General features: G+C 42.3%; 1 protein-coding gene across 6 annotated transcripts in view; it reads left to right on the forward strand.

The window, feature by feature from the left end:
• The window catches only part of GRID1 (glutamate ionotropic receptor delta type subunit 1), an 857,119-nt gene that overhangs the window by 262,294 nt on the left and 568,550 nt on the right, over positions 1-26,275 (forward strand). The window contains exon 1 of one of the 6 annotated variants that reach the window (XM_043519479.1): positions 5,133-5,656. The exons of the other annotated variants lie outside the window; for them this stretch is intronic. Within the exon in view, the coding sequence (XP_043375414.1) occupies positions 5,644-5,656 (13 nt within the window). The 5' untranslated portion in view covers positions 5,133-5,643. Of the gene's footprint in view, positions 1-5,132; positions 5,657-26,275 lie in introns of those variants that run through there. 6 annotated transcript variants of the gene reach the window in all.

The following is a 26,275-nucleotide window of genomic DNA, read 5'->3' on the forward strand; positions in this document are numbered from 1 at the left end:
TGGGTCACTGGGGAAAAAAATGGCAGCTGAAATTCATTGGTAAGTGCTAAGTAATGTACATATAAAATGATGGGGTCTAAATTAGCTGTTTCCATTCAAAAAAGAGATCTTGGAGTCATTGTGGATAGTTCTCTGAAAACATTAGCTCAATATGCAGCGGTTGTCAAAAAAGCTAATAATGTTAGGAACCAGAAGGAAAGGGATAGATAATAGACAGTAAATATAATGCCACTAAATAAATCCATGATATATCCACATCTTGAATACTGTGTGCAGTTCTGGTTGTGCCTTCTCAAAAATATGTATTGGAATTGGAAAAAGTATAGAGAAGGGCAACAAAAATAATTAGGCATATGGAACAACTTCCATACAAGGAGAGATTAAAAAGTCTGGGACTGTTCAGCTTAGAAAAGAGATGACTATAGGGGGATATGATAGAGGTCTATAAAATTCTGAATGGTGTGGAGAAAGTGAATAGGGAAGTGCTATTTACTGCATCACTTAACACAAGAATCTGGGGCCACCTAATGAAATTAATAGGCAGCAGGTTAAAACAAACAAAGGGAAGTATTTCTTCACAAAACACATAGTCAACTTGTGGAACTCATTGCCAGGGAATGTTGTGAAGGCCAAAAGTAAAACTGGGTTCAAAACAAAATTAGATAAGTTCATGGAGGATAGGTCAATCAGTGTCTATTAGCCAAGATGGTGAGGGATGCAACTGCATACTCAGGGTATCCCTAAATCCTTGACTGCCAGAAGCTGGGACTGGATGAGAGGGAATGGGTCACTCAATAATTGCCCTGTTCTGCTCATTCCCTCTGAAGCATCTGACACCCATTGGAAGACAGGATACTGGGCTAAGTGATCCAGCATGGCCATTCTGATGTTCTTTAGATGGCACCTCACACTACCGTTTAGCATAGAGTGAGATGCCACTGGCCACACAGGTGCTCCCAGAGGTAACATGCTCCAAGGAGGCACAGTTTATTGAACCAGATCCTCAAGTGTGTAAATTGCCATAGTTGAGTTCAGGAAAGCTATGACAGTTTACATTAGCTGAGGGTATGGACGATGGTCTCCTGGGGCTCCCAGGAGCACAACTGTTGCACCACCCTTAATGAGAGGGCACTGAACTCCCTGCTGAGGCTGCCTGGCTTTATTGCACCTCCCTTCTTCCCCCACCTTTGCACAGATTTGTGCCTCTAGTACAGGGGTCGGCAACCTTTCAAAAGTGGTATGTCGAGTCTTCATTTATTCACTCTAATTTAAGGTTTCTTGTGCCAGTAATAGATTTTAACGTTTTTAGGTTTCTTTCTAGAAGTCTATAATATATAACTAAACTATTGTTGTATGTAGAGTAAATAAGGTTTTTAAAACGTTTGAGAAGCTTCATTTAAAATTAAATTAAAAGGCAGAGCCCCCCGGACCGGTGGCCAGGACCCGGGCAGTGTGAGTGCCCCTGAAAATCAGCTCGTGTGCCGCCTTTGGTATGAGTGCCATAGGTTGCCTACCCCTGCTCTAGGGGAACAAAGCATGCAGAGTCCTAGTGTTCAGCTACAGGCTGGGGGTTCCGTGGGAAGACACATGCAATTTAGCCTTAATCTTGGTCTTTTATAGCAGAATTTATGCTTTTAGTAGAATATAATGTGAGGTGATTGAAGTCAATGGGAACAACTATGTGCTTAAAGTTAAGCACATATGTAAATGCTTTGCTGTGTTGGAGCTAGAATGCTCAACACTTTGCATTATTGAGCCCATAATGGGCAAAATCTTGTGCTTAGTTAAAACAATCGGTGGGGCTGCAACAGGGCTGAATGAAGGCAGAATTTGTTCCATTTGATTTATATGAATGCAGTCCCCATTTATTGCAAAAATGTACCATAGTCCCTGCAAATGAATGGAACTAATTCTAATTTCTCTGTAATGTTAATTTATATTATTTACAAAACAAACCTATATTTGTTTGGCTTCCTCTTTTTCATACAAAACAAATGTAAGCGGGGGAATAGTCCTGCTATTGTGTGGAACTTTCCTGGCTTCTGTACTACTCCAGTGAAGTGGGTTAGCAAAAGGATCTGAGTCCTCGCTAACACTTCCTTTAATCAGTGGCCTCCCTGCCCTTGAGGAATCCCCTTCCACTCTCCTGTCTGGCAGAGTCCTCGTCACCCCAACAAGGTTGGGCCCAGGATTCCTGGGGGGCTCGACCCCCAAGCCTGCTGTAGTCACCTAGGACAGGGGCTAGTGTGTCCCCACTCCGGGGTACTCTCTCTGCACTGGGCACTTCTCTGACCCACTGACCATTACATACAAGTTAAAGCAAATGCAAGTTATTTAATCAACAATTAATTTTAAAAAGAATAAGGAAAAATGGGAAAGGTTAAAGGAAACGCATCACCCCGCTCTGTGGCAGGGAACATCACAAACAGCGTCTCTGGAATGTCAGGACAGTTCACAGTCTGTTCCTTGTAAGTCCCAGGCCTTCTTCTCAGGCCCTGGCTGTGCTGCAGGGATGCTGTGGGTTGGACACTTCCTCTGGTGGTGGCCACACGCTCTCAGGGTCTAAGTGGTAGGACCCTTCTTCCCAGTGTCGCCCCTGCCCTGTCGGGGTTACGATCCAAGCCTGGCCTGCAGAGCCTCTTGGCTGAGGCGTCTCCCTGTGCTGGGCCCGCTGCCCAGGGTCCCCCTCGGTCTCCCCAGCTGCTCACTACACCCAGCTCCAGACTGCTCCAGCCCCAGCTCCACCACTCTGTCTCTGCACTGCTGCTCCGCCTCCAACTCCCTGGGCTGCTTCTCTGGCCCCTCTGGCTCTGGTTGCTACAGCTCTGCTCCCAGGACACGTCTGCTCTGCAGGCTGCTTCTGTGACTCTGCTCCCAACACTGACCTGCTTCGTGGGCTGCTTTTCTGGCCCCTCTGGTTCTGGTTGCTGCAGCTCTGCTCCCAGGGCAAGTCTGCTCTCTCTGGGCTGTGCCTATGGCTTTGGGGCTGCAGGTCTGCTCTCTTTGGGCTGCTTTTCTGGTCCCTCTGGCTCTGGCACAGCTCTGCTCTGCAGCTTAGCTTGGGCCCCTGCTTTCTCCTTAGCTCGGCCCCACTCTGTCTGACCCAGACAAATCCAGCTCACATGGAGGACGACAGGACCTCCCTGGCCTCCTGGCTCCCTGATTAGCCTGCTCGCCCTGTTATTCAGGCTGACCTGGAGCATTGGCCTCTCCCCATTGTTCCTGGGGACTATCAGTCTCAGGCTCCTGATTCCCCGTCGACCCTTCCCCCTTTTTAGTACTGGGAGCTAGCCAACCATAACACCCCCAGTGAATGTTAGTAAGGGGGCAACAGTCCCCTTACACAAAGTATTTACATGTTGCCAGCTACAATTTGGTGTACTCGTTTTCATGCTTCAGTGCTTCTCAGACACACACTTTTTGCCGTGATTAAATCAGAGCTTCTAAAACAAGTCAATGAAGGTGTTATTTTTTTTTATCTGGGCGGGCATCTGTAAAGGGAAGAGTACAGCAAGTACTGCAGCTTGTGTCTTCCGCTTGTGTCTTCATTTACACCAGTGCAAAGCTGGTGTAAAACACTGTTGCTCTGATTTGGTGGAGTTTTACACCCACTTTGAAGGGTGTAAATGAGGATACAAGCTGCAGGACAGTGGCAAATCAGGACCTCAGTGTCACTGGTTATGCAGTGAGCTGAAATAGTATAACTGTATTTGGTTCTCCTTTACTGGTCATTCCTTCCAATAATTGGTCCCATGTGCAGATATAGGTGTCTGATCTCAGCTCAACTGTATCAATGGTTCCCACAGTGATAAGAGCTGGGTGATTTAACTGTTAGAGTACATTTTATATGTACTTGAAGCATGAGATTCACTCTGGGCCCTTCTATATTGTCAGAAACTTTAGTGGTAAATGAAGACATACAGGCTCTGATTCTATTGTTTACAGTTTTACCCCAGTGTGACTCAGTTGGTTTCAGTGGATTTATCTGATTTACACCAGAGTGAGAGAGGAGATTTTAGGACCACAGCATAGGAGCTGCTTTTTGTATGTATTATTGCTTGGCTTGGATTATGAATGGCCTGCCAACTGTATAATGGAGTCAACTTTAGAGATTATTATTATTTTAAGGAAAATTATCGGATGAAATTTAGACTTTGTGAAAGTGGGCACAGGAGTTACACTTGCTTACACCAGAGCTGAACTTGGCCCACAGAAGATAATTCAAACATAAACCACTGGAAATATTTGATGTTGGTTCAGTTCCTACTCTGCTACTGTCTTCCTATGTGATCTTTGGCAAGGCACATAATTTCTCTGTGCCTCAATTCTTGAAGTATAAATTGGGGCTAATAATACTCCCTTTCTCTTTGTCTGTCTTTTCTGTTTAAGAACTGTCTGTTCCTGTGTGTGTGTGTATGTGTGTGTGAAAAACCTAGTATAACAGGCCCTGATCTGTGCTCCTGTAATACAAATAATAAAAAAAAGGCATCATTCACGCCTAATACATTCCCAAACACCATGCATTAGCCCCACCATGATACTCAACCACACCAACTTACTAACACTGCTCTAACATGCTTACTTTAAATTCAACAATACACTTCAAAGAATTTAAAACTCATGCTACAACACACAACCTTAACTTATAATTCTATCACAATCTTCACATAACATATGCCAGACAAAAAAGGAATACAATACTTTAATTACATATTCAAAATGGTTTCTTGTCAAAAACACAAATGACTTTAGATCAGAAGGTGACAATATTGTTGCACTGAATGTAGTGGGCTTGATAGTATTTGTATGCTAGTCTGATTAATTATAGTATTGGGCCAGCATCTGGGGACTAGTATTGTGTTAGGTCTGAATACTGTGTTATGATTTCCTAGCTGTTTGGTGTCTGTGTTCTTGCAAGGAAATATACTTGAGCAACTCTCTAGACTTGTGAAGTTCTTTGTGGCGAAGTGTGATGAGGTGTGCTCCCCATACTAGCCCTGCAAGAGCTGAATTAGGCCAGGTGGGCCCAATCAGCTAATTAGGCTGCAAACAAGGAAGCTTTAGGTTGGAAGTAGCTAATTAGACAGAATCTCACCTGCAAGAGACAGGCAGGGCTTCTACAAAAGCCAGAAGGCCGGCAACAGAAGGGGTGGTTGATAAAGGATGTAATTATTCCCTGGGAAGGACTGTTTGGGGGCTGCAGAGCTGAATTGCTTAAAGTTTCTCCCTGGGAGAGGGGAGTGAAGAGATGGGCAAACCAGAGGAGCGGGGAAGGCCAGGAGATATGGAAGCAGCTCAGGGGAAAGGCCACAAGGTGTATGGAATGGACCTTGACTGCTGTGAAGAGGTTCCTGAGCCACAACTTGGAGGGTGGGCCTGGGTTTCCCAGCCAGCTGCTGCAGGAATGGGGCAATGAAGCAGAAGGATACCTGAGACTGCTGGAGGTCATGAAACTGTATACACCTTCTTGCCCTGCCCCCAAGGAGGGGAAACCACAATAGTGACCTGGCCAGAGGGCTGAGTCACAAAGACCACAGCTTTGGTTCCTGAGAGAGAGGGGCTGCAGAGAAGAAACTGTCTGGATATAACCCCTGGAAAGGGTGTTGTCCTGTCTGAGCTAATCCCCAGAACCTCCAGCAGGCAATGCTATCCAGCAGTGAGTAGAGCAAACTAATCAAGGGAGTTTTCTAGTTTTTAAAACAATTTATCTAGCACCTAGGGCTGATGAACAAGGCTAGCCTAGTCATGGGATATGGAACTGGTCAATGATTATATTGCCATTTATAACTTTGCATGAGTTAGCTTTAACCAGTGCTCCAGCTACTTCTTTGTGCCATTCAAAGCTTTTCATATGGAGTGGCAGTGTCCTGAAAAGGTTTTGGTCTCTGAAGGTAAAAAAGTTGAACATTATTTAAAGCTTTCTCCTCTGTGAATCTTCTACTTTAAGTAGAGCTGATATAATTGTTTCACTGGCTCCCTAGTGTCCCTTGCCCCACTCTCTGGCAAGCTCCATCCCAGAAGTCCTCAGCCAGTCTTCATCTGCTGTTTTAAGTCATAGCCACTGCCCTGCCTGTTTCCCATTCTGGTACAAAGCTAGGCACATTCAGGAGATGGTGAATGACTGCTGAATTTCAGCTCAGAAGGTACCCTATTAACCATAGTCTCTCTCACTCATGTTGCTCCTATATCAGGTCTCCCATTGTTCAAGTCTCTCATATTTTTGGGATAGCAATGCATTTCTTAAAGAGGTTGACCAGTCTGATCTGTGATCCTGATGCTAATGCAACGATCCTTGCTGGGTTATCTCTTCGTTAAGAGAATGGGCTACATAGTAACAATATTTATTTAAAAAGCTATCACATTACAGTTTCATTGGTTTTGGAAGGTATAGTTTAAGTTCAGCTACTGTTCCAGTGAAAATGTTTTGAGGTTATAGTCTAAAGCCAGGACTCTCAAAGCCCTTTTTATGGACAACTTACCCAAGGAGTTCTGGTAAGGAGGGACCCATTAAGATGGAAGGACAGGCAGGGGGGTTTGGAACAGGATATTAGTAAAGGGGGAGGTCTTGGTCAAAAGCAGCCTGCTCCCTTAAAAGGATCTGCACGATAGAAAATCCTTTCCCTCATCTGTGAAGTGGTCACCTGTGCAGCTCAGTCTCGTAGGAAAGAGAGGCATCTAAAGTGGATATTTCAAAAGTTAATTGGAGAAATTAAAGTAAAACAAATCCTTTTTCAAAATATTATATAGAATGGCTTCTAAAATGTCTTTCACAATTGCCATGTGGTCTAATTGGTGAAGGGTGTTCACTGCATATTTATGTATGGCAACTGTGTGGCCAATCAGCTCATAAATATCCAGCTATACTGTAATCTAATCTAGCGCTCCAGGCATAATCACAATATAGTACCCAGGAGTGGCACCACTTCAAATGTCTGATTACTAACAATGGTGAGTTTAGGGACCTTCACAGGAGCTACCAGGCAGGAAAGGGTCCTTGAAGAATGGTTCATAAACAAACATTCTCAGCATCTATATTGAGTGAGTTCCTTTCCCGTTGCTAAATCCTATACAGGACAGCGTCTTAAGGTATCCCAAAGCATTTTTAGAATTAAATACAGGAGTGCAGTGGCCATCGGGAAAACACAGCAACCAATATAGTACCTATTTTATGGATTAAGGCAGCGTGGGCCAGTGCACCGGGATTAATTCCCTCTAGTTGTTTTGAAAAGAACAATGGAGTCGTTAACTTCCATTTAGATAACCACCGGAGATAAGCAGAAGAGTCCTAGTTTTAAAGACTCATCTGAAAGATAATACTTCTACCAGCGCAACAGAACTGTCCAAATCCCTCATGCTGTATAGCAGGTCAGCAGGGATCTTATAAACCCAAGTTCTTATGAGGACTTCAACATAAGGTACCCTCTTGGCCCAGAATCAAGACTGCTGTCAGCTGAGCCATAGTGCTGATGCATCTGAGATAATGTAGAGAAAATATTTTGAATATACTGTATCAGCACTTCCATGTGCTGTGCTACTACTGAGAATCCTAATCTTGAAGAAGCATGGGGAAAGAGAAAACCCACTTGAAAGTCATTCCTTATGTGACAGTAACTTCTCTGTGGTATGTCTGTTTTTAGAGTAATATCAGTTAACCACAGTTCATTCTGACTAGTTCAGTGCTCCGAATTTATTTGATACTCCATAGTACCATTAACAACAACTGCCAATATTTTGAGATAATGTAAATGAGATCATATCTCTAGGCAGCATACTGTATGTTTTGAATACACAAAGGAGAATTTACATATAGTTAAGTTTAATTTCAAAATGCGTAGGTTGGAAATCTTTTGGGGGATGGCCATGACTCTTTTTTTAGACATATTGTGTATGTCTAGCTCACCATCTGGTTAAATTGGTGAAGTTCCATTGACTTCAATGGGGTTATGGTGATTTACTTCAGCTGAGGAGATTTGGTCCCAAAACTTTGGCTAGGAAAATTGCTTTGGCCAAGCAATGGTTGGGTTTCTTTTGAAGATTAAAGGATAACTTTTTTCTGCAAAGATTGAAGACAATTGATAAAATTGGTGTTGAGTGACAGGTCATAATTTACAGTGGTTGGATATATCATTTCTAATGTCTCTTTGGATCCTTCTAGCTCAAAAAAATCCTTATTGCTAAACCTTTATCATTAGATCTAATTGAAAGGTAGTCTATAGACTGTATTTGAAGAAAACAGGTTGTAATTCAGTAAAGTGATTGACTGTTTTATCAATTTTAATAGTCATAGTGTATAAGCAAGTTACCCTTGAGTGGATAATTTCAGTTGAAAGAACCTAAAGTCTTTCTGCTGACTTCAATGGGCATTGGCTGAGACTCTTGGGTGTAAGCTATAGAAGGACAGTGTCTGAGAGTGCCTTTGAGATCAAGTGATGGAGGCCTGATCTCTTGGAGCTTAGGTTAAGGGTTCTAATCAGGGATCTGCAATTTGGTGTGGTATAGCTGGTAATTGTGGTGTGTGTTCACTTGTAGTAATAGATTCTTTGCAGCATGGTATCCCTCTGTGCTTTCACTTTGTGTAAAGAATTACTGTGATTGTAGTGTCCATAGTAAGAGGTTTCTAGTTAATGTTGCTTATAAGGTTCTGCTATAAACCCTATATTCACGCACCTTAACTTTGCACAAGAAGCATATCTTCAGCTAGGAATTGTTTTCAGCGTATAGTAGCACTTCTTTTGAAAGCTGGACAGCAGTTAGTCAAATTGTTAAGTTCTAGATGTTTTAAAAAAATAACACTTTTAGGCTTTAGTCAAAGGGCTGGATTCATTCTGACTATAGCAGGGTTTGCAGACTCTGGGGGATCTAGCAGTGGAAGCATGTTGTCAAGAAGCCAGGGCTTAGGAGAAGAATGAGCATTGTATTTTGGAGCTTCTGCAAATGCTTGGGGACTGAGTGCTTTCAACTGACTACCAGAGATCCACAAGTCCTCGTATCAGAACACAATTTGTATGCTGTTAGAGCTAAACTCACCTCACCCTCCCATTCTGTGGAGGGGTGGTGTTTTGTTTTGTTTTTCTTTGTTTTTTTTTTTCCCCATAGAAGGAGACCATTTCCCTCATTCTCCCAGGAATTTAACTGATTAGTCATAACTCCTCATCCTGTGATCTAATCTTTGGTCTGTCAGTGCTAAATGGGGTGGCAAACTCAGTGCTTACAAATTCAAACTAATGCTCTAATAGATCCAAATTCACATCAAATAATGCCTTTATCTCTTTTCTAAGCTCTACAGCCCAAATTATGCTTAAAACAAATATAAATTCTGTAGAAAAGATTTGTTTTGCTACATCATTGGAATACTTCTTGGGCTATTTACCCTAGCATGGAGCCTGCATTAATGTTTTCTTTATAAACAATATGAGGCAGTGGTACTGAACCACACAGATAGTTTAACATTAGAGGTGCACTGTGTGTCGTAAAAAAAAAAAAAAAAAAAGTGCACAGAGAAGCTGATAGATGGCCACAATCATGTTGGATCCAATCTGAATTCATCATACTGAATGGTGGTAATGAAAACATGAAAATAGTAGTCATTGGCGGGGGTTACAACAATGGTAAATAGCTGCGGTTAAATGTACTCCTAAATATTGTACTGGCACTTCATCTCCTGAAGAAAAATCACAATCGCACTGCAATAGCAATAAAACTCCCTATTTGGATAAGAGAACAGTTTTCATCTTACTAAGGCTCTTTGCTCTGTTCAGGGAGCTCTTGCATCTTAGTGGTGACCATGAGATTTGTAGTAAAGCTACCCTATTCTTCAGTAGCATGAAACATACGATTGAGTTCTGTTCCTTTTTGATACTGCCCAACTGAAATACAATTCTACCTTACCCTGGCATCCTTAACAGACAGCCTTGCAAATGGATTTACAGAGAGTCACTTAAGCTTTTGGATTAAACAGAAAAGCAAGATTTTAAGTGAGATTTAGGCCCTAGTTTTCACAACAGGTTCAAGTCAGCCTCCAATGTAACACACATTCTTGTGCTTGCCAGTAATTGCAGGCACATTTTATACTATATAGACCTCTACTTACCTGACTTTGGCAGTAGTTAGGAAGACTGATTATTTGTCATGTTTTTTGCACACACAGGATCAGGTTACTTATGAGAACTGACTAAACACAGTCGCTTGGTAAAGAAAGGAGGAAATGGCATTTGGCTTGGCAGGAGCACAGTGTAAGCTCCTCAAGGTAGTTATTACATACTCCAGTTTTGAGTCAGATAATATATGCCAGATTGCACACCCCTTACTGATCCACTACTCACCTGAATAGAATCCGATGGGAGCAGTCATGTGAGTTGGGTTCATAATCTGGTTCTAAATATTTTCCCACTGCTGTAATTTGGCATGTGCATACCTATTTGCTTTCAGCAGGCATGACGTCCAGTTCAGGAAAAAATGAGGAAGCATAGGCAGTGCCAAACATAGTGTTTGTGGGCCCTCCCCTGGAACAACATTTTGTTAGTGTCCACAAATGTAAACAATTCTAGTCACTCAAGACCATACTGTTATTGGATAGGCCATCCAGAGGGTTTTGGACAGGACCAGTGAGTTAATTTTGGGGGCAGGCAGTGGGGGTTGCCCCAAATGTGATTCTCATTACATAAATTGTGTGCTTCAGGGTCTAGTTCCTTCTACCCCTCCGTAACAGTGGAACTGAATTCTTTGTTCCTTTCAGCCCTTGCAATCTGTTTATGCTTTCAAACTGTTCTTCACAAAGAAAATGCCTAGAAACTTTTTTTTCCAAAAAGAAAGAAACCAACATTTTTCATTACTCACTCAGTTTTCCAAGTTGCTGGGGATGGGGGTGAGAGGTGAAGGGGGGATAGATACAATTTTGCAGGGCTCAAAAGTCAGGCCTAAGCTAGGGCTGTCTAGCTATTAAAAAAATTAATTGTGATTAATCGTACTGTTAAACAATAATAAACCAATATATTTGAAAATGTAGAAAACATGAAAAAATGATTTTAATTACAATGCAGCATACAAAGTGTACAGTGCTCACTTTATATTTTTGAATACAAATTTACATTGTAAAAAACAAAAGAAATAGTATTTCAATTCACCTAATACAAGTACTGTAGTGCAATCTCCTTATCATGAAAGTTAAACTTACAAATGTCAAATTTTATACAAAAAATAACTGCATTCAAAAATCAATCTAAAACTTTAGAGCCTGCAAGTCCACTCAGTCCTTCTTCAGCCAATCGCTCAGACAAACAAGTTTGGTTACAATTTGCAGGAGATAATGCTGCCCACTTCTTATTTACAATGTCACCTGAAAGTGAGAACAGGTGTTATCATGGCACTGCTCTAGCTGGCATCACAAGATATTTATGTGCCAGATGCGCTAAAGATTCATGTGTCCCTTCATGCTTCAACCACCATTCCAGAGGATATGCATCCATGCTGATGACAGGTTCTGCTTGATAACAATCCAAAGCAGAGTGGACCGATGCATGTTCATCTTCATCATCTGAATCAAATGCCACCAACAAAAGGTTGGGGTGTTTGTTTTTTTTTGGTGGTTCGGGTTCTGTAGATTCCTCATTGGAGTGTTTGATCTTTTAAGACTTCTGAAAGCATGCTCCACACCTTGTCCCTCTCAGCTTTTGGACAGCACTTCAGATTCTTAACCTTTGGGTTGAGTGCTGTAGCTATCTTTAGAAATCTGACATTGGTACCTTCTTTGCATTTTGTCAAATCTGCAGAGACAGTGTTTGTAAATCAAACATGTGCTGGGTCATCATCCAAGACTGCAATAACATGAAATATATGGCAGAATGCTGGTAGAACAGAGCAGGGGACATACAATTCTCCCCCAAGGAGTTGTCACAAATTTAATTAACCCACTATTTTTTTTTAACAAACATCAGTATGGAAGCATGTCCTCCAGAATGGTGGCCAAAGCATAAAGGGGCATACGAATGTTCAGCATATCTAGCATGTAAATACCTTGCAACAGCAGCTACAAAAGTGCCATGCAAATGCCTATTCTCACTTTCAGGTGACATAAATAAGAAGCAGGCAGCATTCTCCCATAAATGTAAACGTGTTTGTCTTAGCGATTGCCTGAACCAGAAGTAGGACTGAGTGGACATGTAGGTGTTGTTTTGGTTTTGAGTGCAGTCATGTAACACACACTTCTTCTTTGAGTAGTGTCCCTATGGGTGCTCCACGTTAGGTATCTGTGTGCCCTTGCACCTCTAATCGGAGATTTTTGGTAGCAGTGTTTCCTGTGCTCTCCCTCCCGCCTGGTCTGCCTGGAGGCTATTTAGCACAAGCAGTGTGTGTGTTACATTTGTTCTCCCTAAAAGTACTCAGGCTAGTGTTTTTTCTTTTCTTTTTATTCCTTTGGTTTAAAAAGAAAAGAGAAAACGGGGGGGGGGGGGGAGAACTTCACTTTCCTTCCCTGTGTGGGGCATTCCCCCCTGCATCTAGTAGACTCATAATTTATTTTCTTTTTCAGCTTTAAAAAAAAAAAAGTAAAGAAAATGTTCTTCTGCATATTCCTCCCTGCTGGAGGATGAGACCCCCTGCCCAGGGGCTTGCCTGGCTCTTTGCTCTAAGCAGTGCCTCTCCTGCCAGGAGTCAGTTCCTGTAATGGCCAGACTCACTGTGCCTGGGAGAAGTGCTTTACCCGCCACACCTAAAACTGCAGCCTCACAGGAGAGGTTCCCTAAATTCCTCCCTAGGGAGAAAACGCTTCAGTCTGCAGGGGACTCTGGTGGGTGCTGACCCCGGATCATCCCCGGCGCCTTCGCTTCAAAAGGGTCGAGGGGTGAAGAGGAGGGGGAGGGGGGGAAGCCACCAGCAGACTGCCCCTGGAAAGGCTCCTCCACGCAAAGGGCCAGCCAGAGGAGAGGGGTGTTCCCCAGTGCGGCCATCTCGGCACCCGATCCCGAGTAGCTGGCCAGCCAATGGGCCTCCCCAGAGCGGCTACCGCGGCAGGACAATACCAGCAGAGGGAGCTCCTGCTCTGAGCTCTGCTGCCGCAGGGTGGGGCCCCCGGAAGCTGCAACCTGAGAAGGGGCTTCCCGCTGTGTGAGCTCTGCCCTGCTCGGAGCCCTGCTCTCCGCAACCACCAGGGGCTTCTGTAAGCTCCGTGCTGCTCGGCGCTCTACAGGGCAACTGCGGCACCCAGATGGGGAGGGGACGGTTACCGTACCACCTCTAAAAGAGCGACCGAGAGAAGCCCTGCTGTCAGCTCCGCTTCCCTACTGAGACACTAGAGGCTTCCACCCTCATGCTCTGAGGCGATGGTATCATCCCCTAAGGAGAGGGGACACTTACCGTACCATCTCTAAAAGAGCAGCATAGAGAAACCCTTTGGTACCAGCTGCAACAAAACTCCCATCTAGGAAATGTTCTGCACCTTCCCTACCATTGATACTGACTACAGCCACTCCTCTGGATTTCCGGCTGCGCCCATGGTAACACAGGTGCTCTGATACTCCAGAGGCCTGTGGCCCAGGGAGAGACGATTACCTTACCGTCTCTAAAAAAGTGGCATGAATAAACTTTTTGTAGTGGGCAAAACTCTCATTTAGGGAGTGCTCTGCCCAACTAGCGGTACTGACAATGTACTACAGACCCTCCTCTGTGGTACCAAATGAACCCATACTACTGCATGAGCTCTGGTCCCTAGAGATCTGATGATTGGGGAAGAACCACAATCCCATTACTTGGTACCAGCACATCCTGGCACCCAGAATCGCTCTTAGCATTGGGCTGTATACTGCCAATACCCCAGTCAGTGGCACCCTTACCTGCTGACAGATCTGACACTGGCCAGGAGGAGATCATTCCCTGGCCCCTCAAGGTGGCCCACCACCACGCTACAAAGGTCATCCCCAATTCCATCACACAAACTGCCTGTGCCTGCCTCTCCCTCCCAAGGCCATATTGTAACTCTTCGGGTGTATATACACATACATGGCACAACCATCTCTCGTGTCTCAGGGAGAGTCCACCAGATGATTTGCTATAGCCTGGCACCTGAGCCAGGGCAGGAGAAAGCTTTTTCAGAACAGAAAAGAAGGGGGGAGGACCTACCTGAAGAGGAAGCTACCTCTTCAGCACACTTCTCCTCATCTCTCCCAGATGAGACTGTGCTGCCCACACCTCATCATAGGTGAAGATTTTGAGAACTTTCTGGGTCTTACCAAGAGGGTGGCAGATGAGCTGCAGATTCCCTTACAGAGGTGGCAGATACACATCACAAGTTGGTGGAAATTCTGCACGCTATCTTCTCATCTAGAACTGTCCTCCCAATTCATGAGGTGATTCTAGATTCTACCAAAGTCATCTGGCAGAGCCAGCCTCCATTGCACCAACCAGCAACAGAGTGTAAACAAAAACAACCCTACATCTCTATCCAAAGAGGTAGACTTTGTTTTCAACATCTGCAACCCAACTCCATCATAGTGGATGTGGTTAATGCATGAAGCAAGCAACATAATGCCAAGTGAATTCCATATTATCAGACTTCGCAAGATGGCGTATTCATCGACAACATTACTGTTTAGAGTCATAAGTTACCAAACTGTCAGGGCCAAAACAATTTTGTTAATCTTGGGAAACCCGGGATGTTTCTGGAACATTACTGGAAACACAAAAGGAACGGATTTAGACCATTCTTAGAGAAGGTCAGTTAATAGCCAGACCTGTCCTAGAGACACCACTGGATGTAGCTGTTACAGCTGCCTGTCCAGTCTCCATGACAGTGGTATTGAGGTGGGTTGTGGGTTTTTTTTTGTTGTTGTTGGCTACACCTCTCCAGATTGCCCAAAGAGCTACAGACTTCCAATTTGAAGGGCCAAACTCTTTGTGGAGAAGACAACTTTTCTCTCCACATCCTGAAGGATTCTCAGACCGCACTACACTCTGTAGGAATCTACATTGTAGGACAGAAGAGAAGATATACCTCTCAACCACACCACAAATCACAATCTTCTCAATACTCACCATCTCTGTGCTGTTATGAGCCACAGTGTAAGAGGCCCAGGGCTCAAAAGTGGGAACAGTCTGCACCCCAGTCCGTGACCTCTCAAACTGCCTCTTATAAGCACTTTTGATGAGCTGATCGGGGGCTTGAACAATAATACCTTAAAGCATCAACTGCCATCTATACACCTGTCACACCACTCAGAAGTCACCTTACCCTACTTCACAGCAGTTAGGACCAGCTCTAGAACAAAGAGGTTGATTTCTAGCCCTGAACCTACAGGGTGCCTACTTCCATATCTCAATACAACCATCGTACAGGAGATTTGCTACTGCTTACCTTTGGGACAGGATCATTATCAGTACAGACTGCTCCACACAGGGTATTCTCCAAGGTTCACTTCATTGTAGTGGCATACTAACCCTGGTACAGTAACTGGACTTTATCAGCACGAACCTGATGTAGTACAAGTGAGAGCATTCCTCTCGCTACCCATATTCACCACCCTGGGACACGTCTCCCTAATGCCCTGGGGAGCTCACCTACACAACCACAAGGTTCAAGACAAATGGCCTTCCACAGAAATGACCTTCCACATCACTCTTTTGGGGCTAAGGGCTGTCAGGAGTGCCTGTGCACAAACTCTGCCTTTCATCAAAAACAACACACAAAGGTTATGATGGACTTAATGTGACCTCTATGTTTTGTATAAACTGCCAAGGACCTGCCAGACCTCCCTCCCTCTGCAAGACAGCATTCAAACTTTGGAACTGATGCACCCATCACAATGTGCTCATCTCTGCTGTCTGTCTACAAGGGACACAGAACGGGATTACCAACAGTCTCAGTTGGAACTTTCTCACGACAATGAGTGTATACTGAATTCAGAGCTGCTTCTAGATATAGCCAGCCTTTGGGGAACCCGGCCTATGGATCTCTTCGCTACTTATCGGAACAAGAAAGGTCCTTGTTACTGCTCCAGGGCTGGCTTGGGGAAACATTCACTGGCAGTTGCCCTCATCTTCCCAGCGGACAGGGCCCACTTGTATGTCTTTTTCCAGTTTCCTATCCTATCCAAGATTCTGTTGAAAATTCAGCAAAACAAAGCAAGAGTTATTGTGATTGCCCCTCTTGACTATGGCAAGTCTGGCTCCCTTACCTGACGCAGATGGCAATATGCCCTCCTGTTCCTCTGATGTCAGCCCATTCCTCACCCGCTCTCTCAAAACAATGGGCTGACCCATTCACCCCAACACATGGGTCTTCTGCCTCCACGCTTGGATCTTTCTTTGTTCCAAGGTCTTAGAAGCAGAATGCTCTGACAAGCTGAAACACATGTTACAACACAACCACAAGTTGACCACACCACATTCCTATCTACAAAATGGAAACGACTCCAAGTTTGTACCATTCCAAACGGACAGGCCCAACCTCATCTTTCCTCCCTCTGATTTTGCACTACATTTTAAACTCTCAGTCAGCTCTCTTAAGGTACATCTCATGGTGAAAATGGCTTCCCACTTGGAGTTTGCTCAATCATGAATGCATAGATTCTTTAAGGGCATTGGGGCATTCTTCCCCCATATGACATCACCAGCTCCAGCCTGGGACTTTAATCTCGTTCTCAGGGCTTGGACTAGACCTCCCTCCAAGTCCAGGGCAACTTGTTTTCTCTTACACCTGTCCATGATGACAACGTTTCTAATTGCCATCACCTTAGCTAGCACATAGGAAAAATAGCGGCCCTGATGGCACACTCATCATTCACGGCCTTTGTCTTTTTTTTTTTTTTTTTAAACTCTAAGGCCATATCCCAAGTTTCTCCCTACTTCTTCTGCACTTTCCATATGAATCAACAGATCAACCTCCCTGTTTTTTCCCCAAACCATATTGTGGCAGCTGGGAGATAATTGTGCATATGCTAGATATTAGAAGGACATTAGCATTCTACTTGGACAGCACTAAGGACTTCAGGAAATCCCCTAAACTCTTCCTTTCGTCCGCAGAAAGATCCAAAAGCTCTGTGATATCTCCTCAAAGACTATCCAAATGGGTCTCTAGTTGCATGTAATCACTTAGCAAGGGCGCAACTTGCTTCCGTCCATATGCATTCCATGAAATCAGTTCCTACCTCAGTCACATTCCATAAGGATACCCCTATCTTGGCAATCTATAGAGCAATGACTTGGGCCTCTGCCCATACTTTCCAGAACATTATGCGATCACTGAAGATTTGGCTGCTGACACCATCTTCGACGCCACAGTACTCTCTCTAGTAAAAGACACCACTCCGAAGTCCCAGCCTCCAGTGGTGGGTACTGCTCCGGAGTCACCTAAAGTGGAGCATCCATAGAGACACACAACTTGAAGAACCATCGTTACTGCACAAGGTGAGTAAATTCCTCAACTACATTTGTAAGTTACGCTTTCACGATAGAGATTGCACCACAGTACTTGTATAAGGTGAATTGAAAAATACTATTTTTTTGTTTATCATTTTTACGGTGCAAATATTCATAATAATAAAAAATATGAAGTGAGCACTGAACACTTTATATTCTGTGTTGTAATAGAAATCACTGTATTTGAAAATGTAGAAAAACATCCAAAATATTTAATAAATTTCCACTGGTATTCAATTGTTTAACAGTGTGATTAATCACGATTAATTTTTTTAATCGCAGTTAATTTTTTTCAGTTAATCATGTGAGTTAACTGTGATTAATTGACAGCCCTAGTCTAGGTACAGGTAAAACGATCCCACTTCCAACCCCACTCTGAAGAGTCTCAGGAATAATGGGAAAGAGAAGATGAGGAGTGGAAGAGCGAAGTGAAGTGGAAGGGGAGAATAACTAAGTCCAGAGTTGCAGAAAAATAAATTGAGAGCTTCAAAGACCAGACTTTCAACGTCAATGAGAGTGCGTGGCCTAGCTTCTTGCAGTGAGAGGAGCCATGCTGCAGTGTTCTGGACTCCTCTCTGCAGTTTAGAAAGCACAGTAATTTAACAAGATAATTTTAAAGGAAACTTCAATAGCAGTGACAGTAAGTGATTAAAGCCTGAATAAGGATTTTAGCAGAAGCAAGGCCCAAGGTATGGATGAATTTTGGCATCTTTGCTGCTGCTTCTCTTTCAGTGCTGATGGTTACTTATGCTCAGCACCTCTCTTCTTGCTGGGCATGGCAAACTATTGCTTCTACATCTGGTGCCTCTGATAGATCTAGCCAGCTGGCAGGGAAAATACCTCTTCATGGGATGAATGACCCTATCCCCCTGGAGATTGCATGTGCATGCTGCATCTGCTGACCCAGTGAATAAGGGGCATTCTGTGACTCTCCTCTCAAGCTTGCAATGCTCCTGGCATGGAACACTGGGAAGACTCACCAGGCTATCCCACGCCACAGTTTTGCCAAGAGCAGTATTGTAAACTCCTCTCTTTGAAGTCTGATAAACTAGGGGTGTTTGCAGAATGGGGAAGCATAGGTATTAAGAGGTCATGTCTCCAGGCCTTGACTGTACAAATATCAAAGGCTACTTTAAAAGTTGCTGCTAATCTGTCACACCATAATGAGATGCACAAGAAACCAGAAACCCTTTGATTTCTTCATTAGTAAGATTATCTGCATGCATGTCAGTCTTGTTTTCCTGGCCCTAGCCTTAGGCTTTATACAGCTATTGATTTTGCTTGTTTGTTACAATGTTAATGCTTATTCAGGTAAAGATATTTGTTTTTCACAACACAGACTCGCAATTCATTAAGGAATGCGATGGGTTCCTGGAGTAATTACTTTAATGCTAGCAAACACAATTCCTGACAGGCAACAGATGAGATATTCACAGCTAGTCCCTAGTTCTTTTACAGCAACTCCTCCTTTTATTCACTACAATCAGCATTAGTATTCAAAAACAGAAACAAGCTGGGTGAAAGCTACCTAAATATTTATGGAATACTGCAGGGGTCAGAGTAACCAGGGCAGCAAATGAAATTAAAGATTTACACCATGAAACAAACTGACTTATCAGTCAGACTTGGCCAAGTTGCCTATGTTGCTTGAAGAAAAAAAGGTTTTCTATGAAGCTACTTTTCATGGATTTCAGCATGAAATTTTAATCCATGGCTTCACATCAATATCTGCATTATTTCTCCGAGCAGTTGAGTGGGTGGTAAAGGACATTTCATTGTAGACAAAGCTAGATGTTGCCTAACCAGATATCATAACAATAATACTTTGCACTACAGTAGCACCTTTCATCTGAAGATATCAAAGCATTTTACAAACTTTAGTTAAGATCACAACACTCCTAAATGGAGAAGTGGAGGCACAACTAGGCAGCGGCTTGTTCAAATTCAGAGAGAGAGTCAGAAATAGAACATGAGAGCAGGGCAAACTTCTGTCCGGAAACCAGACAAACTTGAGCCTGGAATGACAGGCTCAGTGAGGGTCTCATGGTGAGTTTTGAACTAACATGATCTATTCTGAATTATGATTTTTGGGGGGCTCTGATGCCTAAGTAATTGAGTTATCTTCTCTATATGCTGGGTGACATTCCTTCACTCACTTATGCATAATAGAATATAAATTCTAGGTGGAAAGCCCCCACTGGCTAAAATGGATACCTCTGAGCGCACATTTTCAATAGTCTTATGAAAAGGCAAGAATTTTACAGTGCATTTTTGTCCTAAGGGATTGAAAAATAATCCAGTGGAAAAAACCTGACAGTTTAGTGGGAGAGCAGGGATGGAGTGGGAGAGGAAATGCTGCATTTCTCTACAAAATTGTAAAAGTTTTCCCTAGGTGAAATGTGTACATTCACACACACTATACCTTTACTTTATGAAGAATTGTTTTAAAGTTCTAGTGCTTAAGTGTCTACACAATCGGGCATAAATACGTCCCGTTTGGAAGATGAGTTGTATGATTGTGGCTCTAATTAGGTAGGTCTGTCTGCGTTTTCTCATATGTCTTAGCTAAAGATGGGCTGAAACAAAGCCCCAGGAATGTAACACTCCCAAAATTCCCAGTTTTTGCTTAGTGCAGTGTGAAATATTTTAATTAAATCAGAATTTTAAAAGAATAAGTGCAAAATAAAAACAAAACTAGGATATTTTACTACAGTGGACTGATAAATGAAAAATTGCATATTAAAAATGTGTGTAGAAGTGTACATGCACACAAAAATGTATTAAAAAAATTGGGGATATTAAGATCCTTGAGTGTTTGGCTTAGTCGATCTGCAAGTTAGACCAAGACATCAAAGAACAATTGAACATCCCTCAGTTACAATCTCTGTGGTAACATTCATGTTTCCTAGATACTGCCTATGTTTACACAGGTTTGGACAGCCACCCTGTTGTCTCCCATTTTCAGAACCAGCATTTTAAATTCTTTTTCACAAAACCTAGCTTTTTTTGTGATGGCTGATTAAGTTGGATTTAATAATTACCCAAAGGGAAAGCTTTCTGCAGAAGAGACATTTTGATATCTAGTAGGGAAGTGAGTACTAGCATAAGTACAGGTTTCAGAGTAGCAGCCATGTTAGTCTGTATCCGCAAAAAGAAAAGGAGTACTTGTGGCACCTCAGAGAAATTTGTTAGTCTCTAAGGTGCCACAAGTACGCCTTTTCTTCTAGTATAAGTATTTATTGCAAGTATTTCTGCCCATTCTATTTCTGTCCATTATATTTCTGTTAAATTCCCGAGAAGACTTGCTTTACTGAATTGTTTTGGGCACACACAGGTATTTTCATTTTTTGAGACCAGTTTTTTCAGATATAAGCTCTGAAATCCATGCTCGGGTATCTATATGGAATTAATTGGATTTTCAGACCTACTGAGCACTGGCTTTTCCCACTGAATCAATCGGAGCTGCAGGCTCTGCTCTTCCAAAATTCAGATCACTGATGGGGAGTGTCTTGATGCAGCAAAGTACTCCTACCTTGTACTTAAGTACCATTGACTCCAGTGTGACTTAAGCATATGCTTGGCTGACATGGGGCCCTACAAAGCCCATTGACATTAATGTGATTTCAATGGGTTTTGAATCAGGCCTTAAATATGCAGGAGGTGTCTATTAAGCATTCAGATTTTTGCCTGGGTTCTTGCAGAACCTGAATTCATGGCTCTGTAATCTAGTCATTTAAAGACTAGTTCTGATACTTAAAAGCTCTATTCTTCTTATTCTGGCTCCTTAATACTGGATTAATACTGAATTAATACTTAATTCCACCCTCTGAATGACTAGTGTGGAAATTCCAAAGTCTTCACCTACCTTTGGAGGTCCCCAGCTATTTTAGCATTCACAGATGTTCATTTAACCATAAGTATTTCTTCTTCGTTTTACTTAAATTGTATGATATTTTCCCTACTGACAAGGAAAGAGTGGGCTGTTAGAAATGTCTACCTGAAATATTTCTTCTGCTACCCTGTTTTTTGGTTTTTTGTTTTTTTTTTAAAGTCTCTGATGGATCCCTGAGTTGAGAATTCTAGATGAAGATATTTATCACCAGAGATCATTCATATTTTTTTAATTAAAGGATGAGCTTAGTGTGCCACCTTTAGCTTTTGGACTCTCTGAAATATCTAATATTAAAATTTTTGGTAGTGAACCACCCAAGAAGGAAAAGAATCTAGAAGTTAATTGCTATTTCATTTGTTGTATTAGTTTATTTTTTCTGTGAAAATTGAGTTAGTCCTGAGCTGTTTTTCCTCTCAAAGTCTTAATTTAATCACTACAATACTGCATCTCTCTTTTAGCCAAAAAGACATGTCCCTGCCTATGGCATCAGTGAAATACTTCAGTGAAACAATAGGCTATGGTGTAATGTCAACCATGTACTTTACCCAGAATATCTACATAGTATCATTTTCATAACTACCCAAGGGCACTAAGAAGTGTCACACAAAGAGAGTAAGCATGAGTTTTCATGCATTTGGGCACATGTGTCCTGCATACATCCAGCAGGGTTTTGGCTCATGCTATAGATTTCCCTTCAGGAAGCTGTGGCCAGTAGGTATAATGCAGTGACACAACAGCATCTTCAAAACAAAATATTATTTATTATCTATAGGAACATAACAGAAAGGAACCTGGTAAAACAACAGGAGGTCTCTATGCATATTACCTTTCCTAAACTTGCAAGGAAAGGTTAAGGTTGAGGTAAGTCCTAATTGTCTCAAGCTCCCTCCTCCCCCAGTGCTGGGGTTGGGTGAGACAATCTTCAGCCTTTTCTTCTGTCTCAGGTTGACCCTCAGTCAGTGCCTCTCCCTCTAGGGTGACCAGATAATAAGAACAAAATATTGGGACACATGGGGGGCAGCCATAGGCTCACCCCCCCCCACCAGGGCCGGCTCTAGGATTTTTGTCACCCCAAGCAAAAAAAAAAAAAAAAAAAAAGCCGGAGTGCCGCCAAAGCAAAATACCAGGACAAATGGCGTCCCGACCGTACGTCAATCAGGACACGGGACAAACAACTAAATATCGGGACAGTTCCGATTATATCAGGACCTCTGATCACCCTATCTCCCTCTGAGTTTACAGACAGTCATTTTATCCATTTCAAAGTTCTTCATCTGTCCTGAGACCCCTGAAGCTAGTCAGTCTGGTTTTATGCATCTCACTGGGGATGTTGGAGGAGGTAGATTCTTAGCAGTAGATTCACTGTATTGTCCATTAGTCATTGTCCGCCTCTCTGGAAATGTGTAAAAACACATTGATTGAGTTAACTCTTTGCTCTCATGTAGCAAACAGCTACACACAATTTATAAATATAATAGACATCTCCCACATTGTTCGCAAACATTTAATGCTAATATTGGACAACACATTGAAGTATCTCTTTAAAGTTAATCTTAAAGCCAAGCACACTGTGTGTTGTCTTTTTATGAAGGAGTTTGAAAAGAATTTTGATTGATTCAGCACACAGTAGGCTGATCTTGTGAATAAGATATTGAAGTAGGACTTATGAAATCTGGGTTCAATACCCTGCTCTGCCACAGACTGGCTGTGCCGCGTTTCTCTATCTTTAAAATGACGATAACAACACCTCCTTTCTCCCATTCTTTGCCTGTCTTGTCTATATAGGTTGGAAGCTGTTCAGGGCAGGGAATGGCTCCTACTAAGTGGGTGTACTGTGTTCCTTGGTTGGGATCTCTAGCCATTACAGTAATATAATAGTGTATAATTTCAGCCTTCTAACAAAAAGCCTTAGACTGAAATCGTGCACTGTCATGGATCTTCCTTTTGAGGAATAAGTGGTACTGATTCAGTTAACCTGATATGCAACTATAACTACTATATGAGGAAGCCAAGGCATGGTAGAACATGAGTGAATAGGAGGAATGTGCCTCAATCAATTCATATTTCAGAAATTACGGTATGTGTACAGGCAAGTGTGGGACATGCCTGAGAAAGTAGGAGGCTGGGGAGTGGTGGTGAGGGAGTGCGGCTGTACTAATGTCTTTGAAAGATGCTCTGAACTTCTTCCCCACTGGGCCTGCACCAGTGGAAAACTTTAGGAAAAAGCTCAGTACAGAAAAAACCTTATGGTAAACTTTAGTCTTTTTAGAGTCTTGAAGAGCTTTGATATTAAGTGAAATCGATTAGCATACACTGGCCTGTCAAGCCCTTTTGGTCTTTGCTGGAGACTGAAACCTAGAGTTCAAAAATCTTATGTGCTAATTATTTCCCACCTGTGAATAGGCAGTCTATTTGTGAGCAACATGTTCTCAGCTAACATTGCAGGTATTCTTCCCTCAGCAAGGTAGTGAATAGTACCTTGGAAAGTGGGTACTGCTGCTGCATCAGGCAGTTCAGGCCCTAAAGATGTGTAGTTGTCTTGTTCTCTCTGCATTACATTCCCATGATGGCTGATCTCCATCCTGGCTTACTGAAAGAGAAGTGGCTAGAAGTATCACCTCCAGGGAATGTGTTTTGCATTCATTGTTTAATTAATGCATGACGGTTATGCCAGAGGATGTTAAACTGTAAAATGGAACAGTGCTTGCCAAATATTGGGATTTTATGGGGACTTGGCAAGTCATTAGTATAGAATTTTATTCATCATGTGTGCAGCCTGTTTTGCAGGGACCATTGAGTTTGGCTTGTTTGATTTTGGGTTTTTCCTTCACTAGGTTGTTGTTCAACATAACATAATGATGATGGAAAAATCCTGTTCAAAACCAAAAAATTATTTGAAGAACAGGACATTAAACAAACCATGGTTCTCTACTAAGATGCAGCTACAAAGAATTGGTAATGGGATACAAACCCTTTTCCACCCTAGGTCATTGCTTTGAATCTGCCTAAGTCAGTCAAGGTGTAATCATTGGCCTATGAGAAATGACATAGGAATTTCAGTCTGCTTCCTGTTAGACAGGTGTCTACGTTACAAAACAGCCATCATAACATCCTTATTGGCAGAGAAGCTAAAACTGAACAGGAATGGCAAATGAATGTCTTCCTACTAAAACTGGGTAAATTCATAATAAAGGATTTGTTCAACAAGTTTCACCTCACTTTGTGAAGTGTGCATGAACAAATAAATGTGTTATTGCAAATTAATTTCATCATATGGAGTCATTATTATAAAGCCTAATCTTTAATCAGAAATTGAACTGTAAACTATGATGAAAGTGACATTTCCCCCCAAAGCAATACTGCTCTGTAGGACTATGTAGTGATGTTGAGAGGATTACATCAGAACCAGACTGTTTACTGTAACTCTATTATGGCCCCGTTCTGCAAACTGCCAGGCCAGTGGGACAATTTGGGAGAATCCAGATTATTTGTGGATCCTGAGGAAACTAATAAGAAGCTGAGAGCTGGGCTATGTTATGGCCCAATTTGGATTCAGAGAATTTATAGTTGTTCCCATTTTGAAACTCACCCTGAAATTGTGGGAACTGTGTATATATATCAATAAGGGAAGTTTCTAATATTTTAATGAGACCAGGTGTAACTGAAACTCTTGCTTTAGCTGATGACAATTTTTTTTGCTTTCAGCTCTTCTTCAGTTAGTGATGTTTGTTGTTCAGCTGTAGCCATCCTTGTGGAACTTTGCTTTCATGAACAAAAATAGTGTGTGAGACCAGAATATCTCAAATTTAGGATAGGTTACAAAATAGTGGCAGCCTGTTACAACTGTCCAAGGAATGTTGAAGGGACTTGTAAAGGAATTAAGTACAAATTGGAGGCAGTTGTTTCCAACTGTATAGCATATTAATTAACTAAACAATTATAGGTGGGCCTGAACCAAACCACCTGATCAAAACATCTGAGGACTTTTGAGAAGCTCCCATACGGAGCTAAACTTTTGTAGATTAGACCAATCTCCACCAATAAGTTTGGCAGATATTGTGGATAGTGTTGTGATTAAAGTGTGGGGTTATGAATTGGGAGTTATGAATTCTATTCTCAGCTCAGCCATTTGATTCCCTTTGTGACTTTAGGTAACTGTTTTAACTCTCTGGGTTAACTTCCAGCCCACTGACATCCATGGCAAAACTCCCACTGATTTAAATGGGGATAGGCTTTTACCTTATCTGTTTCTCCATCTTAAAAATGCAGATTCGTGATTGATTATCTAATGAGGGGATTCTGAGAACTAATTAATATTTCTAAAGGTGTTGAGATCCTCAGATGGAAAGAGCTGTGGGAATGCAAAGTTTGAGACATTTAAAGCTATACTGCAAAATACGATGTCTGGACATTGGGAGAGGAAAAGGAGCAATGAATTAGATAATTTAAAAAATCATTTCCATCTCTAATTTCTATTCTTTTTATTGTGTTTCTTCATCATACACTGATCCTGGCCCGTTGTTTTACGGTAGCTTGGGGCCATTGACATGCAGCTATTTGTTCAGAAGAACACTGAATCACTTGTCTCTGAAGAACAAAATTTAATGTAAAGAACTAAGTGTGTTTTGCATTCACTTGTAAGGAAAATGATAGGTCATATTTTGAGCAGCTCAATTTTGGCAGTTTTTCTTCGTAAAACAACACAATCAAATGATTTGGGTAACACTATAAAGAGTGTGCGTAATTACTATGCTCTACAACTATTAGAGACCCAATTTGTTAAATACTCTTCTCGGCTTCCATACTGTGAAAGCCTGCATATGGCAACAAAATCCTCACTAAATGTTTGTTCATGTTTACCCAGGAGCCAGGCAATGATTGTATTAAATCTGGCCCTAATTAAGGAGGCAGTAACAACGTGGGGTTAGACTGTGGTTTTAAACCACAATGTGCATTGAGTAGAGCGCAGCCGCCTGT

This window comes from Dermochelys coriacea, chromosome 7 (assembly GCF_009764565.3).
Source record: "Dermochelys coriacea isolate rDerCor1 chromosome 7, rDerCor1.pri.v4, whole genome shotgun sequence".
Taxonomy (NCBI): domain Eukaryota; kingdom Metazoa; phylum Chordata; order Testudines; family Dermochelyidae; genus Dermochelys; species Dermochelys coriacea.